Source organism: Sphaerodactylus townsendi, linkage group LG12 (assembly GCF_021028975.2).
Source record: "Sphaerodactylus townsendi isolate TG3544 linkage group LG12, MPM_Stown_v2.3, whole genome shotgun sequence".
In the NCBI taxonomy this organism is placed as follows: Eukaryota; Metazoa; Chordata; class Lepidosauria; order Squamata; family Sphaerodactylidae; genus Sphaerodactylus; species Sphaerodactylus townsendi.
In genome coordinates this window covers 40,788,114-40,806,009 of record NC_059436.1, presented here as the reverse complement: position 1 = coordinate 40,806,009, position 17,896 = coordinate 40,788,114, and the positions used below count along the sequence as shown (strand labels likewise).

General features: G+C 60.1%; 1 protein-coding gene across 1 annotated transcript in view; it reads right to left on the bottom strand.

Moving 5' to 3' along the window:
- Positions 1-3,467: 3,467 nt before the first annotated feature.
- The window catches only part of LOC125441536 (voltage-dependent N-type calcium channel subunit alpha-1B-like), a 286,638-nt gene continuing 272,209 nt past the window's right edge, over positions 3,468-17,896 (bottom strand). The window contains exons 48-51 of the mRNA XM_048512145.1: positions 15,326-15,361; positions 13,020-13,209; positions 6,015-6,061; positions 3,468-4,934 (exon numbers count right to left, since the gene is read on the bottom strand). Coding sequence (XP_048368102.1) covers positions 4,395-4,934; positions 6,015-6,061; positions 13,020-13,209; positions 15,326-15,361 — 813 coding nt within the window. The 3' untranslated portion in view covers positions 3,468-4,394. The remainder of the gene's footprint in view (positions 4,935-6,014; positions 6,062-13,019; positions 13,210-15,325; positions 15,362-17,896) is intronic.

Below are 17,896 nucleotides of genomic sequence, written 5' to 3'. Positions count from 1 at the left end.
AAACAACCACTTGTTCTCTCTTGTCTTTCTTGAAAACTCCACTGGGTTGTCATAAGTCAGCTGCAACTTGATGACCCTTCCCGCCTACAGAACAGGGGTCTGCAACCTGCGGCTCTCCAGATGTTCATGGACTACAATTCCCACCAGCCCCTGCCAGCATGGCCAATTGGGATCTGTAGTCCATGAACATCTGGAGAGCCACGATGGGATTTGTAGTCCATGAACATCTGGAGAGCCACAGGTTGCAGACCCCTGCTATAGAAATACAGCCCAAATGATGTTATGGAATAATGAATGTTTAAATATTTTCAAAGAGTGAAAAAGTTAAGAGATACTCTCAAATAAGAGGGGGAATCTGGTTTTAAAATAAGACTTTGCTAATTAATCCTTTTATTGACTATGAAGTGTATGTTGCTCTTCTACAAACAGATAGTGAACCCAATTTGAAGAACAACTAAAATATACCATTTTATTTCAAATCGGACTATTTTTAGAATTATATTTTTAAAACTATGACTGGATAATATTAACATTTAATATTATATTTGTATACTTATAACTGTCCAACAAGGGTGACAAATTAATATTTTGCAATGAAACAATAAATGGGAATGATCCTAATATGCACGCATTTGTGTGTTGACAAATTATAGTGGTCCTGAAAAAAAAAACCCAGCCAGCTCAGGTTGTATCATGGGGAAATGTTTTACAAATGAAACCAGTTTATTGCAACAAACTCAGATGATTCCTTCTGGTTCTGCTGGGGAGTGGTGCAGCCCTGTGGTCTCTGGGTCACTATTTGCATAAGTAACAGAACTGCAGCAGCACCTAGTGACAATATAAGGCATTCGCTTATGGAAGGAAAAAGAAGGCATATTTGGAAAACTGGCCATTGTTTGTCGACTGAGGGGTGGGAGCGGACCATGGCTTTGGGGTAGAGCATGTGCTTTCTATGCAGAAGCTCCCAGCCCTGGCATCTCCAGTTCAAGGATCTCTGGCTTGCTCTTCCCATGCAGCCAAATGAGCAAGTGGCAAAGTGCTGAGTTGGTAGAACGAACTCATCCTTCAGGCAGGTGATCATTTTTTTGGAACATTCACCTCCTTGCAAATAGCAAACCAGCAAAGAAAGTTTCAGACCCAGCTCCTTGGCTCTCCGCTGCGTACCTTTTCTCTGCTGTGTAACTTTTCTATTTGCGGGGAGGTTTTATCTCTTGGAAGAGTATGTAGAGCCAGAATCCACCATCTGAAGTCTGGGGCGGGGCTGCAGATTTACCATCCCAGCATCCCACCGTCTTTATTCTCCTGCACATGTAGACCACCAGGTCTTTCAGCCGAGATTCTGAAGGCTCATTTGCCAGTCAGAAGTGGCAATATTGACTTGGTAGAAGCAGCCAAGTATTTTCACGATCAGGGTTTGTGGAATGATGGACGCTGCTTTTCACTGAGACCAACAGGCAATGAAAGGAAATGGTCTGAATTGAATGAGCACATAGAGTCCTCTGATCTGCACCTTCCCAGAAAAAGGTTGCTTCCAAAGCATGGAAAGAAGCATTTTCACCCACAGGATTTGACCATGTAGGGCTCAATGAGATATTAACAAGGGAACAAACTCATGATTTGTAGCCAATTCACACATCTCAATAGCGGCTCTCCCCATTATATTCCCAAGGTAGAACCATGTTAGTGCGTTGCAGACCAAAGAGTCTTACAACACCTTAAAATTAAGAAATTTCATCAGAAGCTCCCCAAAACCTCAGCTATTGTATATGTGTGAGTCTTAACGTGCCACAATGCTTTTCACCATTTTCTCTCAAAGCTCTCATCCTCCACTCCAGTATAGGACACACACATGTGGCCAGGGCTCCATGCCTGCATTTTAGCTCTTGCTAATATAATGCCGAACATCAGTGGATTCTGCTGTAACTTCCAGCATCACAATGGCATTCGACTGGATCCACAACGATTATGAAAACTGCAGGAGAAGTCCACTGGTGGAGCCTTCTCTTTTTCCCTGCGATCACCACACCTGAGGACATTACACAGGGCACAGTTAAAGGGATCCTGTAGAAGGGGGAAAGGGCCATTTGTACAAGCGAATGGGCCCTTTGATTGTGTAAACTCACCCTTAAAGGGGCTAACAAACGCCAATGTCTGTAACAGTGCCCTGGCACCATTTTTAAAAGAGCAAAGGGGCTTCAGAAAGGGAGAATTCAAAGAGCAGGGTCGGCAGAAGAAGTGAGAGGTGGCTAGCCTTTTCACTGCGGACCTTTTTTCTTACTCAACATTTCCCTTTAAGCTGGCTTCCAGATGAGTGCTAGCAAAGAAATATTTTAAACACTTGCTTTCCTTTCCACCACTTCTCTGCTATACATTCTCCCTTCCCAAATCTGCTTTGTTCTTGATACACTGGCAGATGGGTAATGTGAAGCTAGCCTCCAAATAGCCACCACCTTTGCATCTCTCAGAGCTGTTTCACAGGTCAGGTGGCAGAAAGTCTGGGTTTGCTGCCAAATGTACAGAACTGAAATCATCTCCCTGACTCAGATGATCCTTAGGACATGCATGTTGGCCAACACCAGATTGTCGCATTGGCACCCTTGCATTCTTATGTATACATTTCAGACACCTTAGAAACTTAATGCATGGAGAGCCTGTCCCTCTCAACTGACTTCTTCCCACTTTCTTTCCCTTCGCAGGTGCTTCTCTCACACCGGCTCCTTCAGCCTCTCTCAAAATGTGACTATGTCACCTTTTTGGGTTGTGCCTGCACTCGGCGAGACTGGCGAGGCCTTTTGAACCTCTTCAGCACGGAATTCTGTTTGTGAGCAACATCTTTCCCCGAGCTTGTAACGCAGACATTTGCAAAAGTTCACACGCACAAACGAAACATCAAATGCACAGAAACATATGCACACACACTCACACGCACACAGACAAAAAGGACAAAAATCTCATCCCTGAGAATCAGAATGGGTTTGTCTTTCTCACTTTGTTTTCTTCCCTCAAACCAGGCAAAATTCTCCAACGGCCGTCAACCCGAACGACACAACGTGAAGGGTGTTCAGAGCTTCTGTAACCATGTTAAGACTGAGACATGCAGAGTGAAAGGGTCCCATTTTCTGCAAAAAAAGCATTGCTGTCGTTGATGGATGGGTGGCCTGAACCTCTCCAAAATCTACCTGCCCCCAAGAAAGGAAACAACATTGACGCTCCCTGTTGGTAGCTTTTCAATCTGGCTGGGGAGCAAGGTAGCTCTGGGGGAAGCTCACAGCCTTCCAAAGCATCCCTTGCAGGGGATTTCTTCCTGCCCCATTTCTCACATTCTCCTGTTGCAATGGGTAAACAAGAGATTGCATCATCACCACGAGAGCTAGGGTTAGGCACTTAGAAGTGAAGAACGGCGCCTTCAGTAAGAAACAGTGGACTGGAATGACAGTTGGACTAATTCTCTACAGTGGAGGACTCTCTCTTTTTTGTTTTCTTTTTTTTACTGTACAATTTACAAAAAAATGCACACAATGAAAAGTTTAAGTTTGTCTAACAGCTCAATATAAAACCAAAGACACGTTTCCTTTGCCTGCCCCTCCTCCCTTTTCCATCTCGGATTGTAAACAAGACAAAATGGTGAGCGGAGGCATCTTGCATCCCAACAGGGAAAGACGGACGAAGTTAGCAGCAAGGACAACGGTCTGGAAACCATCTCTACCCCAATAGCTCCCCAGGGCTTTCCTCAATGTCAACGTGAAGGACCCAGAAAAATGTGGAAACAAACTAGTGGATAAAAGGCGTCACAGACGACATCATGGTGCTTTGTTGGCTGGAAGGTTTTGTTACCGGCTCTGTTTAAAAAGGATTGCTCTTACCAAATATCAAATCCACTGTCTGGCTGGATTGTTTCCCCTCTTAGTGCTAACCAAATAAATGACAGGCTCGGTTTTGTACATGCCAGTTCCTTTCTTCTTTATATACCCCAGTCATCCTGAACTCTGCAAAGGTTCCAGTCCCATGAAGACTTCCTCTTGGGCTCTTTGCTTGAGTAACAGTTGTGTCATCTGGAGGGGGGGGGTGACATTTACCTAGGCAAGGCAGTGAGGAGTGCAGCAGGAGCAAGCTGCCCCCACCCCCTTGTAAGGAACAGCCTTCCGTTCCCGATCCATCACTCTGTAGTGCAAAAGGAGAGATAAGCTGCAAAAACAGAGGCATCTCCGATGGCTTTGTGCACGCAAGCAGGGCAGTCTTCTGGGAGTGAGGAGTTCCACCAGGAAAGCATTTTGTGCTTCCCCCTCCAAGCCCTGACTGCCATGGGGCTGAGCGCACAGACAGACAGACAGACACAGCTTTCTGGATGATAAAACTCATCAATTTCCAGTGTGCAAAAACCAGACCTTTTCCTGCTAGCACCAATCATCTTCATCCCTTTCGTGGTAATAGCTACATGCTCTGGTGCTGGTCCCAGGGCCGGAGCCACGGCCCAAAGTGTAATGGTACCCATTGGGGACTCTGCGGATTTGGTGCGACTGGGAAGTCAAAGAGGAGACGTAAGAAGTCCGGGAGGATCTTCCTGAATTAGTAGCAACAGCCTCCTCAAAGGTAAGCGTGTCCTCGGGCACGATATGATACGGACTGTCACTGTCCTCCCGGTGCCCCAAGTAAGGGTCCGAACCGATTCGGGCCACCAGGGTCTGCGAGGGGCCCTGTGAGTCTCCATGCAACAATGCATTGTGCTCTGACAGACCGCGGCTCAGGCGCCCTGGGGAGAAGGTCGGCAGGCCAGTTTGGAAACTGGAGAAGTGCACAGGCGAGGAGTTGGCAGTCTTGTACGTGATGCTGGGGCGCGGGGTCAGCGGCGTCTGCGGCAACTGTCTCCGGCCACGGCATGGGGTGCTAGCACCAGAGGTTGACAGCAGGGGGCTCCCATTACCTGAGCCACTGCCCTACATGAAAAGTGGAACAAAGCAAATGAACAGAAAAATAACAGAAAAAATACCAGACGAACACGAAGGCTCATGGGGGTGGGAAGGAGGACACAAACAAACAACAGAAGAACAGGTGACAGGGAGGAAAGGACATGTTACATGGTGAGAAAAAAGGGAAAGAGAAAGTTTAAACATGCACAGTCAGAGGGGCTGCAGAGGAGCAATTTGGAACAGAGGTAAAGGCTCAAAAGGACCAATGGCTAGGAGAGAGGATTCCAGATGAAAACATCCAGTGTGTCCGTGCAACAGTGCAGGATAGCAGACAGTTTCAGGGGAAATGGAGAACCGGGTGCCCAACCTTGGACATTCAGAAATGACAATACATGCCTCAAAACCCCATGAAAAACAATGGACTTTGGATTTCTGTAACTGACCTTCCTTGCTTCCTTATACAAATTCTTATGCCACTTGTAGGGCCTGGGTCTGGGATACAGATCTGACAAGGGATGCTCAGGCCTAAAAATCAACCTTACCCCCACTCTAATTAAGTCACCTGCTCCAATGAGACTGGTGGGGATCACTGGGAGAAACCTGAGGGACAGGTCTGGCCAACCTCAATCTCCCTTTTCCAAATACTGGAATCTTATCAGAAGAATGGGGCAGAACTTCCGTATAACACTCAGCACTGTATCACACTGTATAAACGAATGTGTGTCATTATAAATCGCGTGGCTTAGAAGAGATGTAAGAAGCCCATCCCCCTGAAATTAACTGTACATTAAAGGTAAAATGTAGGCCATTTATTCACTTGTGGTCTCCTGCGCATTGAGCGTTAATTCCCTCCGGGTTGGATTCTTGGATATGAACATTCCCCTCCCTCTCCTGAACATATTGTGCCTCGGATCAGAGAATCTCCATGGTTTCTGAAACTTCTGAAAGCAGGAGCTTTCCTCTCCCTTGACAGGCCGAGGGAATTGACACATTTCGCTTTCTTCAGGATTTCTCACTCCTCCTCACTTTCCCCTCCTAAACAACAGTAGTTCCTCCTGTTCTTCCAGGCACCACTTCAAAAGAATCGAAAGAGTTGAATTGTTTTACATTGTTTTTAATTTCACACTGAGGGTCTATCGCTGGAGCAACAGACCCTAGAAAATGATGTAAAAATTGCACCGTCAAGCAAATTAATTTTAAACCAAAGACGGCACCAAAAAAGGCAGCCGGCAATCTCCCCAGCTGAGGTTGCAGAATTAGAACAAGGAAGTAGGGGAGGGCAAAATGGAGGATTGGCTCAGCTGGAGACACTTCACAGCAAGATGATGCTGTTTAACCAAAAACCGTGGGAAAACCCCACTGCGAAGCAAACAGCCCCAAGGTAAGCACTGCATGCATAATGGCCATAGTTAAACTATTAGTGCTAGATTATTTCTCCCTATTACCAATTTACAAGTGTGCTAATTAGCACAAGAGCAATTATAGGATGCTGTATACTTTATATGACAGAAAGCCAAGGAGTAGACTGCGTGAGAACGTGACCAAAAATCTGCAAATGCAATATCCCCGTGTCTCTGCTGTAGTGACTTGAGAGCTAGATTATACCCCAACAGGGTAAGAAAAAGAGCAGACAATTGAGGTGGCTTTTTGTGCAGCCATTTCCATTCATCTGCTAGAATAGTTGTCTCAGGCTAGAAATCCAAATAACTTGTGCGGAGATCCTAATTTTGAGCTAGAGACTTAAAGCTGCGAATCATGCCTTATTATAGGTCAGGTGGCTGTTTCTAATAGAAGAACTGTATTAGAGACACAATTAGGAATTTTCAGAATTGCCCTGAAAAATCTGGACTGGAGTCTAACAATCTCCTGAGATACTCCACTAATCAAAACTGCTATGGCATACATATAACAATTATGGTGTCACTTTTACAATAACCATTTTCAGGGTGGGGGAAACATAATGACCTCCTATGGTGGAATGAGAATATAGGATAGAAAGTAGGCCAATATCAGCTTTTTTCAGGGCTAATTGTTTATCAATGGCCCAAGAGCCTGAATGCTGATAATTCTGGCCCAGATACTGAAAGTTCTAGCTTCTTCCAGAAACAGAGGCAAAATTTCTCATGGGCATAGAAAATATTTTGACTGATTCAGTCTGAGGACTTTGATCTAATTCTTATAGTAGACTTACCAATGTTTTAACTTTTAAAATGTGCTTGTATTGTGTAAATTTTTTGATTCTGAATTGTATTCGCATAGGCTATCGAACTTTTGTATTGAATTTTTGTATTGAGCAGCCCAAAAAGCCATTGGGTTAATGGACTGGGTTTTTTTTCTACAAATTAACTGATACCCTGCAAACTGACCCCCTAGCCCAGGGGTAGGGAACCTGCGGCTCTCCAGATGTTCAGGAACTACAATTCCCATCAGCCTCTGTCAGCATGGCCAATTGGCCATGCTGGTAGGGGCTGATGGGAATTGTAGTTCCTGTGGGGGGTGGGGGGGGGGGGGGGTGGGGGGTGGGGGGGGGGGCTTGGGGGGGGGGGGGGGGGGGGGTTCGGGGGGGTGGGGGAGGAGGGGGGGGGTGGGGGGGGGGGGGGGTGGGGGGGGGGGGGGAGGGGGGGGGGGGGGGGTGGGGGGGGGGGGGGGTGGGGGGGGGGGGGGGTGGGGGGGGGGGGGGGTGGGGGGGGGGGGGGGTGGGGGGGGGGGGGGGTGGGGGGGGGGGGGGGTGGGGGGGGGGGGGGGTGGGGGGGGGGGGGGGTGGGGGGGGGGGGGGGTGGGGGGGGGGGGGGGTGGGGGGGGGGGGGGGTGGGGGGGGGGGGGGGTGGGGGGGGGGGGGGGTGGGGGGGGGGGGGGGTGGGGGGGGGGGGGGGTGGGGGGGGGGGGGGGTGGGGGGGGGGGGGGGTGGGGGGGGGGGGGGGTGGGGGGGGGGGGGGGTGGGGGGGGGGGGGGGTGGGGGGGGGGGGGGGTGGGGGGGGGGGGGGGTGGGGGGGGGGGGGGGTGGGGGGGGGGGGGGGTGGGGGGGGGGGGGGGTGGGGGGGGGGGGGGGTGGGGGGGGGGGGGGGTGGGGGGGGGGGGGGGTGGGGGGGGGGGGGGGTGGGGGGGGGGGGGGGTGGGGGGGGGGGGGGGTGGGGGGGGGGGGGGGTGGGGGGGGGGGGGGGTGGGGGGGGGGGGGGGTGGGGGGGGGGGGGGGTGGGGGGGGGGGGGGGTGGGGGGGGGGGGGGGTGGGGGGGGGGGGGGGTGGGGGGGGGGGGGGGTGGGGGGGGGGGGGGGTGGGGGGGGGGGGGGGTGGGGGGGGGGGGGGGTGGGGGGGGGGGGGGGTGGGGGGGGGGGGGGGTGGGGGGGGGGGGGGGTGGGGGGGGGGGGGGGTGGGGGGGGGGGGGGGTGGGGGGGGGGGGGGGTGGGGGGGGGGGGGGGTGGGGGGGGGGGGGGGTGGGGGGGGGGGGGGGTGGGGGGGGGGGGGGGTGGGGGGGGGGGGGGGTGGGGGGGGGGGGGGGTGGGGGGGGGGGGGGGTGGGGGGGGGGGGGGGTGGGGGGGGGGGGGGGTGGGGGGGGGGGGGGGTGGGGGGGGGGGGGGGTGGGGGGGGGGGGGGGTGGGGGGGGGGGGGGGTGGGGGGGGGGGGGGGTGGGGGGGGGGGGGGGTGGGGGGGGGGGGGGGTGGGGGGGGGGGGGGGTGGGGGGGGGGGGGGGTGGGGGGGGGGGGGGGTGGGGGGGGGGGGGGGTGGGGGGGGGGGGGGGTGGGGGGGGGGGGGGGTGGGGGGGGGGGGGGGTGGGGGGGGGGGGGGGTGGGGGGGGGGGGGGGTGGGGGGGGGGGGGGGTGGGGGGGGGGGGGGGTGGGGGGGGGGGGGGGTGGGGGGGGGGGGGGGTGGGGGGGGGGGGGGGTGGGGGGGGGGGGGGGTGGGGGGGGGGGGGGGTGGGGGGGGGGGGGGGTGGGGGGGGGGGGGGGTGGGGGGGGGGGGGGGTGGGGGGGGGGGGGGGTGGGGGGGGGGGGGGGTGGGGGGGGGGGGGGGTGGGGGGGGGGGGGGGTGGGGGGGGGGGGGGGTGGGGGGGGGGGGGGGTGGGGGGGGGGGGGGGTGGGGGGGGGGGGGGGTGGGGGGGGGGGGGGGTGGGGGGGGGGGGGGGTGGGGGGGGGGGGGGGTGGGGGGGGGGGGGGGTGGGGGGGGGGGGGGGTGGGGGGGGGGGGGGGTGGGGGGGGGGGGGGGTGGGGGGGGGGGGGGGTGGGGGGGGGGGGGGGTGGGGGGGGGGGGGGGTGGGGGGGGGGGGGGGTGGGGGGGGGGGGGGGTGGGGGGGGGGGGGGGTGGGGGGGGGGGGGGGTGGGGGGGGGGGGGGGTGGGGGGGGGGGGGGGTGGGGGGGGGGGGGGGTGGGGGGGGGGGGGGGTGGGGGGGGGGGGGGGTGGGGGGGGGGGGGGGTGGGGGGGGGGGGGGGTGGGGGGGGGGGGGGGTGGGGGGGGGGGGGGGTGGGGGGGGGGGGGGGTGGGGGGGGGGGGGGGTGGGGGGGGGGGGGGGTGGGGGGGGGGGGGGGTGGGGGGGGGGGGGGGTGGGGGGGGGGGGGGGTGGGGGGGGGGGGGGGTGGGGGGGGGGGGGGGTGGGGGGGGGGGGGGGTGGGGGGGGGGGGGGGTGGGGGGGGGGGGGGGTGGGGGGGGGGGGGGGTGGGGGGGGGGGGGGGTGGGGGGGGGGGGGGGTGGGGGGGGGGGGGGGTGGGGGGGGGGGGGGGTGGGGGGGGGGGGGGGTGGGGGGGGGGGGGGGTGGGGGGGGGGGGGGGTGGGGGGGGGGGGGGGTGGGGGGGGGGGGGGGTGGGGGGGGGGGGGGGTGGGGGGGGGGGGGGGTGGGGGGGGGGGGGGGTGGGGGGGGGGGGGGGTGGGGGGGGGGGGGGGTGGGGGGGGGGGGGGGTGGGGGGGGGGGGGGGTGGGGGGGGGGGGGGGTGGGGGGGGGGGGGGGTGGGGGGGGGGGGGGGTGGGGGGGGGGGGGGGTGGGGGGGGGGGGGGGTGGGGGGGGGGGGGGGTGGGGGGGGGGGGGGGTGGGGGGGGGGGGGGGTGGGGGGGGGGGGGGGTGGGGGGGGGGGGGGGTGGGGGGGGGGGGGGGTGGGGGGGGGGGGGGGTGGGGGGGGGGGGGGGTGGGGGGGGGGGGGGGTGGGGGGGGGGGGGGGTGGGGGGGGGGGGGGGTGGGGGGGGGGGGGGGTGGGGGGGGGGGGGGGTGGGGGGGGGGGGGGGTGGGGGGGGGGGGGGGTGGGGGGGGGGGGGGGTGGGGGGGGGGGGGGGTGGGGGGGGGGGGGGGTGGGGGGGGGGGGGGGTGGGGGGGGGGGGGGGTGGGGGGGGGGGGGGGTGGGGGGGGGGGGGGGTGGGGGGGGGGGGGGGTGGGGGGGGGGGGGGGTGGGGGGGGGGGGGGGTGGGGGGGGGGGGGGGTGGGGGGGGGGGGGGGTGGGGGGGGGGGGGGGTGGGGGGGGGGGGGGGTGGGGGGGGGGGGGGGTGGGGGGGGGGGGGGGTGGGGGGGGGGGGGGGTGGGGGGGGGGGGGGGTGGGGGGGGGGGGGGGTGGGGGGGGGGGGGGGTGGGGGGGGGGGGGGGTGGGGGGGGGGGGGGGTGGGGGGGGGGGGGGGTGGGGGGGGGGGGGGGTGGGGGGGGGGGGGGGTGGGGGGGGGGGGGGGTGGGGGGGGGGGGGGGTGGGGGGGGGGGGGGGTGGGGGGGGGGGGGGGTGGGGGGGGGGGGGGGTGGGGGGGGGGGGGGGTGGGGGGGGGGGGGGGTGGGGGGGGGGGGGGGTGGGGGGGGGGGGGGGTGGGGGGGGGGGGGGGTGGGGGGGGGGGGGGGTGGGGGGGGGGGGGGGTGGGGGGGGGGGGGGGTGGGGGGGGGGGGGGGTGGGGGGGGGGGGGGGTGGGGGGGGGGGGGGGTGGGGGGGGGGGGGGGTGGGGGGGGGGGGGGGTGGGGGGGGGGGGGGGTGGGGGGGGGGGGGGGTGGGGGGGGGGGGGGGTGGGGGGGGGGGGGGGTGGGGGGGGGGGGGGGTGGGGGGGGGGGGGGGTGGGGGGGGGGGGGGGTGGGGGGGGGGGGGGGTGGGGGGGGGGGGGGGTGGGGGGGGGGGGGGGTGGGGGGGGGGGGGGGTGGGGGGGGGGGGGGGTGGGGGGGGGGGGGGGTGGGGGGGGGGGGGGGTGGGGGGGGGGGGGGGTGGGGGGGGGGGGGGGTGGGGGGGGGGGGGGGTGGGGGGGGGGGGGGGTGGGGGGGGGGGGGGGTGGGGGGGGGGGGGGGTGGGGGGGGGGGGGGGTGGGGGGGGGGGGGGGTGGGGGGGGGGGGGGGTGGGGGGGGGGGGGGGTGGGGGGGGGGGGGGGTGGGGGGGGGGGGGGGTGGGGGGGGGGGGGGGTGGGGGGGGGGGGGGGTGGGGGGGGGGGGGGGTGGGGGGGGGGGGGGGTGGGGGGGGGGGGGGGTGGGGGGGGGGGGGGGTGGGGGGGGGGGGGGGTGGGGGGGGGGGGGGGTGGGGGGGGGGGGGGGTGGGGGGGGGGGGGGGTGGGGGGGGGGGGGGGTGGGGGGGGGGGGGGGTGGGGGGGGGGGGGGGTGGGGGGGGGGGGGGGTGGGGGGGGGGGGGGGTGGGGGGGGGGGGGGGTGGGGGGGGGGGGGGGTGGGGGGGGGGGGGGGTGGGGGGGGGGGGGGGTGGGGGGGGGGGGGGGTGGGGGGGGGGGGGGGTGGGGGGGGGGGGGGGTGGGGGGGGGGGGGGGTGGGGGGGGGGGGGGGTGGGGGGGGGGGGGGGTGGGGGGGGGGGGGGGTGGGGGGGGGGGGGGGTGGGGGGGGGGGGGGGTGGGGGGGGGGGGGGGTGGGGGGGGGGGGGGGTGGGGGGGGGGGGGGGTGGGGGGGGGGGGGGGTGGGGGGGGGGGGGGGTGGGGGGGGGGGGGGGTGGGGGGGGGGGGGGGTGGGGGGGGGGGGGGGTGGGGGGGGGGGGGGGTGGGGGGGGGGGGGGGTGGGGGGGGGGGGGGGTGGGGGGGGGGGGGGGTGGGGGGGGGGGGGGGTGGGGGGGGGGGGGGGTGGGGGGGGGGGGGGGTGGGGGGGGGGGGGGGTGGGGGGGGGGGGGGGTGGGGGGGGGGGGGGGTGGGGGGGGGGGGGGGTGGGGGGGGGGGGGGGTGGGGGGGGGGGGGGGTGGGGGGGGGGGGGGGTGGGGGGGGGGGGGGGTGGGGGGGGGGGGGGGTGGGGGGGGGGGGGGGTGGGGGGGGGGGGGGGTGGGGGGGGGGGGGGGTGGGGGGGGGGGGGGGTGGGGGGGGGGGGGGGTGGGGGGGGGGGGGGGTGGGGGGGGGGGGGGGTGGGGGGGGGGGGGGGTGGGGGGGGGGGGGGGTGGGGGGGGGGGGGGGTGGGGGGGGGGGGGGGTGGGGGGGGGGGGGAGTGGGGGGGGGGGGGGGTAGGGGTGGGGTGGGGGGGGGCGGGGGGAGGGGGGGGGGGGGGGGGGGAGAGGGGGGGGGGGGGTGGGGGGGGGGAGGGGAGGAGAGGGAAGAGGCGGGGGGGGGGGGGGGGGGGGGGGGGGGGGGGGGGGGGGGGGGGGAGGAGGGGAGGAGGGGGAGGAGGAGTTTGTATTTATATCCCCCCATTCTCTCCTGCAGGAGACTCAAAGGGGCTTACAATCTCCTTGCCCTTCCCCCCCTCCCACCAAACACCCTGTGAGGTAGGTGGGGCTGAGAGAGCTCCGAAAAGCTGTGACTAGCACAAGGTCACCCAGCTGGTGTGTGTGGGAGTGCATAGGCTAATCTGAATTCCCCAGATAAGCCTCCACAGCTCAGGTGGCAGAGCGGGGAATCAAACCCGGTTCCTCCAGATTAGATACACGAGCTCTTAACTGCCTACGCCACTGCTGCTCACATAAATACATAAACATTGGAAGGATTTATATTAAACAAAAACACAGTTACCAACATTTCCTCCTTTCTCCCAGAGTGTTATCAACCATAACAACTGTAACAATGAGTGCATCACTGCAGATTGTAAGTGGAGAAAGAAAAACAAAGAAAAAAGAGGAAAGAAAAAAGAAAGGAGAAAAGATAGATAGATATGAGAGAGAGAGACAGACAGAGAGAGACAGAGACAGAGACAGAGAGAGACATAGACAGACAGACACAGACAGACAGACAGACAGACAGATCACCCTCACCAGCAGCCAGATTGTTTGAGGGCTTGTCAATGGACTTCTGTTTCTTCTCTTTCCGTCGATGGCAGCGATGGTGGTGGTGGTGGTGGGTGTGCTCTGCTGGTCGGGAATGTTCGTAGAGGTGCGTGGCATGGGGGCGCTGGGGGTTCAGTGTGGAGATGGAACGCTTCATGGGGCTTGTGTCTGGGATGGGCTGCAGACATACAAGGAAAGGGGGGGGTAGGAAATGGGTAGAAGAGAACACAAAGTAATTTACTGGAAGTATGACTCTTTTGTACCCTCTTTCCATCCTTGGGAACCAACAGGAGATGCTCTAAACTAACAACCTGTGCAGAACCCACACAGTCTGGAGCACTTCTCACAGCCACTTTACCTATACAAATGAAAAGACACTGAGGCTGCTATCCATTGGGTATATAACTGGGTAGGTACCTCTAAATTCAGCAGGATCGATGCTTATGAGTGTAACTGATGCCAAGAAGGGAGTCTTCTGAAAATGTCATCCTTTCATCTGGCAGCTCTCCCTCGCTCAACCAAAAAGCCATGATATGGGAGGGAAAGGCGTTCTGCTCAAGGGGACTTTCATCTATCTTTACTACAGGATGGAGCCATCACATGGGAAAACAGCTGGGCTCTGAGACAGTAGAGTAGGACATTTTCAAGGAAACACACATGGATCAGGTAGTGCACCAAACAGTTCCATACATGTTGGAGCTGCTAAGTCATAAACACCACTTGTGCTGCTGGAAGAACATGGCCAGAGCCTGACTGTATGGAAACAGATCTAAGCTTGGAAGGTATCTCTGCAGTTTCCCACAAAATTAGATCCTGCCCAAACATCTGAGTCATTTAAACATTCTCTCAACCATATCAGAGGTACTTAAAGATATCCTTTTACTTGCCATCCTTTCAACTGGAGAAGGAAGGTGTTCACTCTGATATTTTGCACAAATAACACATACAAGAAAAAAAAGAGAATGAGTTGGATTTATATTCCCCCCTTCTCTCCTGTAAGGAGACTCAAAGGGGCTTACAAACTCCTTTCCCTTCCCTCCCCCACAACAAACACCCTGTGAAGTGGGTGAGGCTGAGAGAGTTCAGAAGAACCGTGACTAGCCCAAGGTCACCCAGCTGGCGTGTGCTGGAATGCACAGGCTAATCTGAGTTCCCCAGATAAGCCTCCACAGCTCAAGTGGCAGAGCGGAGAATCAAACCCGGTTCCTCCAGATTAGAGTACACCTGCTCTTAACCACTATGCCACTGCTGCTCTTGCACAAGATCTTGCATTCTACCATGGAAGAGAATAATTTTGTTTAGATTGGGGTGGAACTATACCCCTCTCCCACTATTCTATTGCACAAAGTTTATTTATTAAAATAGTTATAACCCAGCTTTCCTTTTGGCTCAAGCTTGTGTTGGCAGAGTGTGAGTTAGGCAGCAAAGGGTCATGCTCACTGATTAAAGATAAAAGTAAATGTTTTTAAAGGAACTACATTATAGATTGGAAAGCTGAGAGGCAGAACTATTCTCTAGCAAAACCAGTTGGCTAAGAGGGGCTGGAGGAAGAAGTTTCTAAGAAGCAGAAGGAAACTGCTGCCGAGAATCTCTAAGGGCAGATAAGAGGTGAAATATAAAGAGGGTGGAGAAGCGCCAAACCTTACATTTCTATCTACTTGTCTGCCCTCTGCTGGGTCTTCCCATTTCTTTGCACAGCAGGCATTGCTAATTGCAACAGGTTGAAGTCTTTCTCCAATCTAAGGAGCCTCCCTCAAACTTAAGTGGCTTCTTCCAACAGAAGAGCCATTTAAGTTGCAACGAGGGTCCTTAGAACAGAGGAAGGTTTCTTGCAGGATGGTCAAATCCATCCTGTTGTATTTAGGTTGTGAGGCCTGCCGCACCACTTGGCTGACTGTCACTGAAGTCTACAGAGAAACAGGGGAGATACTTTTGAACTGTTACAATATTTGTGCTAAGAGCTGGTTGTCTGAACTAGCATTATCTATGCACTTGCTACTGTATCCCTGTGGTTGTATCCCTGTGGTTGCTACTGTATCCACTCAAGTTGTACATGGATCATGACAAATCAGTTTCCAGTCAGCTCTCCTCCAAAGAAAAAATGTCGTAACAAGACGCGGGACCATGGCCGGATAATTATGGCAACTTAAAGTGTATAGATACACAGCAGAAATATCCTTATAACTTCAAGCTGTAACTCAAACAAGGAAATTAAAATTAGGGGTCAACTATTATAAGATGCAATAATTTCATAAACAGATATTAGAGTATACAACTGAGTTCAAGCTACATACTGCTAGGTATCTCCCCGGTGACCGTGCTCGGCTCCTCTGCAAACAATTCGGTCAAGATGACAGAAAAACATTTGAAGCAGCCCCAACCAGCACAGCCAACGGTCAGACATCACAGGAGGTGTGCAGGAGACGAGATGACCAAGGAAAATGGGGGCAGGAAGGGAAGAAAGGGAAGGGGTAGGAGTGAAAGGATGAGAGCAACCGGTCAGGGAGACAAACAGGCAAAGAAAGGGGGGAGATGAATGAAGACAAGAAACAGAAATGGGTGTTAGTCCGAAGGTATCCATGGAACAATGTGGGAAGGCCAGAGGCCCAGAGTGGAGACCAGTTATTCCGAGGAAGCTACACATGTAAAGAAAGTTACGTCATCAAATGAAGTCAGACATTTCTAGAGGGAGACGTCACTCACACTGGGTTGTTGGAGGACCATGTGACTAAGGCCTGGCATCAGAATTCGATAATGACAGTCATGGGCCCAGTGCTTATTGGAGCCTCCAAATCAAGGCTTCTTGTGCTGGCTCTTCCTCTTCCTCACCACCACGGTTGCCAGGTCCCTCTCCAGTTGCTTTCTCCTCCAAAGCCAGTGATGGTAAGGAAGAGGTAGAGCAGCAGCAGCCATTGGGGCTTTCCCCACTTACCATTTGCTGCACGCTACTGCGGGAAAGTAGCGCGGGGTCCAGCGGCGCTCCCCACTTGCAAGGGCGGCAACCATGCAGCCACCCCGAGGCTGCCGCTCTCCCGCCCCTTCAGCGCGCGTCATTTTGGGCACTGAAGGAACGGCACCTTCCGAGTGGGAAACGCAACACCGCGGCAGAAACCACTCGTGCCGGGAGTGCGCTGGGAGTAGCGCGCCGCAAATGGTAAGTGGGGAAAGCCCCATTGTTTCACTCATGCCACTGATGACTCCATTCCTTAGGGCCAAATGGGGCAGCTGCTGCCACTGCTTAGCCACTGTGGTGTTCGACTCAGATGGCAACAATGAAAGTAGCAGCAGATGCTTTTGCTCTTCCTCTGTCCACTCAAAGAGACAGCAAGCAGAGGAAGAGGAGCCACAGCAGCCACTGCTGCCAGAATTGGCATAGAGGGGGTGGGGGAGGTAAGCCCAAGCCAGTTGGCCAGCCTGCCCACCCAGGAGCCCCTGTGCCTGTGTTTCTGAATGGGCTTGTAGGGCCCACTGTGTGGTGCTGGCCTGGAGATCTTAGTAGCCTGGAGCCAATTCTGATATTTGGTCATCAGTTTGTCATCACTAATTGCCCATTTACTCACTTATCATCTCCTTCGCTCCCTTTGGGATGAATTCTCAGCAATGCACACATTTCCCCCTTTCCAGAACTCAGTGCATTCTCAGATCAGACTCTCTGTGTGATTTCTGAAACCAGCTAAAGTGCTACTTTTTTGTGGTCAAATCCATCCTGCTGTAAGCAAAGGAGAGCGGAGTGTGCTGAGTTTTCTTTGGGTTTCCCTGCTCCTCCTCGCTTTCCTTCATTCACACAGCAGCAGCTGCGCTCACTCTTTGGACCAGCTCAGAGGATCAGAGGGGCTTCTTTTTATCCTTTTAATGCTGTAGGTCTATCACAAGAGTGACAGACAGTGCCGTACCAGAGCTAAACTGCACTTGGGGGCATGACTGCCTCCCCCCCTGGCTCCCTGTGCCCCCCACCTCACCCATGGGAGCCAGGGAACCAGCAGAAAGGCCAGGAGAGGCTGAGTCTCTGGGGTGTGTGTGTGTGTCTCAGCCTGATGCCACAGCAGCAGGCCAGCTCCGGGCCCACACAATGCCAAGCCTCGCCCCTGGCCTCCCCGCAGGCCTGCTCCTGCTGTCCTCATGACCTGGGGAGGGCAAAAGCCAGCCTGCAGGGAGGCCAGGGGGTGGGGCTCAGCGGTGGTGGATGGCCCAGGCTCCTGCTGTCCCCAGGGCCAGAGGAGGGCAAAAGTCAGTCTGCAGGGAGGCTGAGGGGCGGGGATCGGCAGTGGGCAGCTCGGGCGCATGCTGTTTCATCACATGGGGGGCTCCCGGTGTGATGAAACAGCATGTGCCTGAGGACATGGGATACCCCATGTCCCCATTAGCAGTATGGCACTGACGACCGACCACGTAAAACCCTGTTGCAAAAAGCGTGGCAGGCAACTTCTTGAAATGGAGGTTGCAGAAACAACCAGGAGGTTGCAGGCAACAAGGAAGCTTGGCTCAGCTGTCCCAGACACTTTGCAGAGTAAACTGCTTGCCATGTCATTATTCTTCAAAAAGCTTGCTTTCTGCAGCCTTGGGTCAGGCAAATTGGCCTTGCACTACTTCCCACTATTAAGAAATCTGGTCATCTCCAATTCAGAAAGCCTGTCACAGCCTCAAATAACCACAAGAGGATTTTCAGCAGGGATCCATAATGGGTGTCTGTTCCAATTCAGCTGCACAGAATTGGGGATGCTTGGTGCCCACTCTGAGAGAACTCATGAAAGGGAGTCTGTCCTCAGGAAGGGGACTTCCACCAATATTCAAAACTACCAGCAGGTGAGGAGAGGCTATAGGGACTGATTTTCCGTCATGTTTCCTTGTGTCCGCAGAGAAAAGGA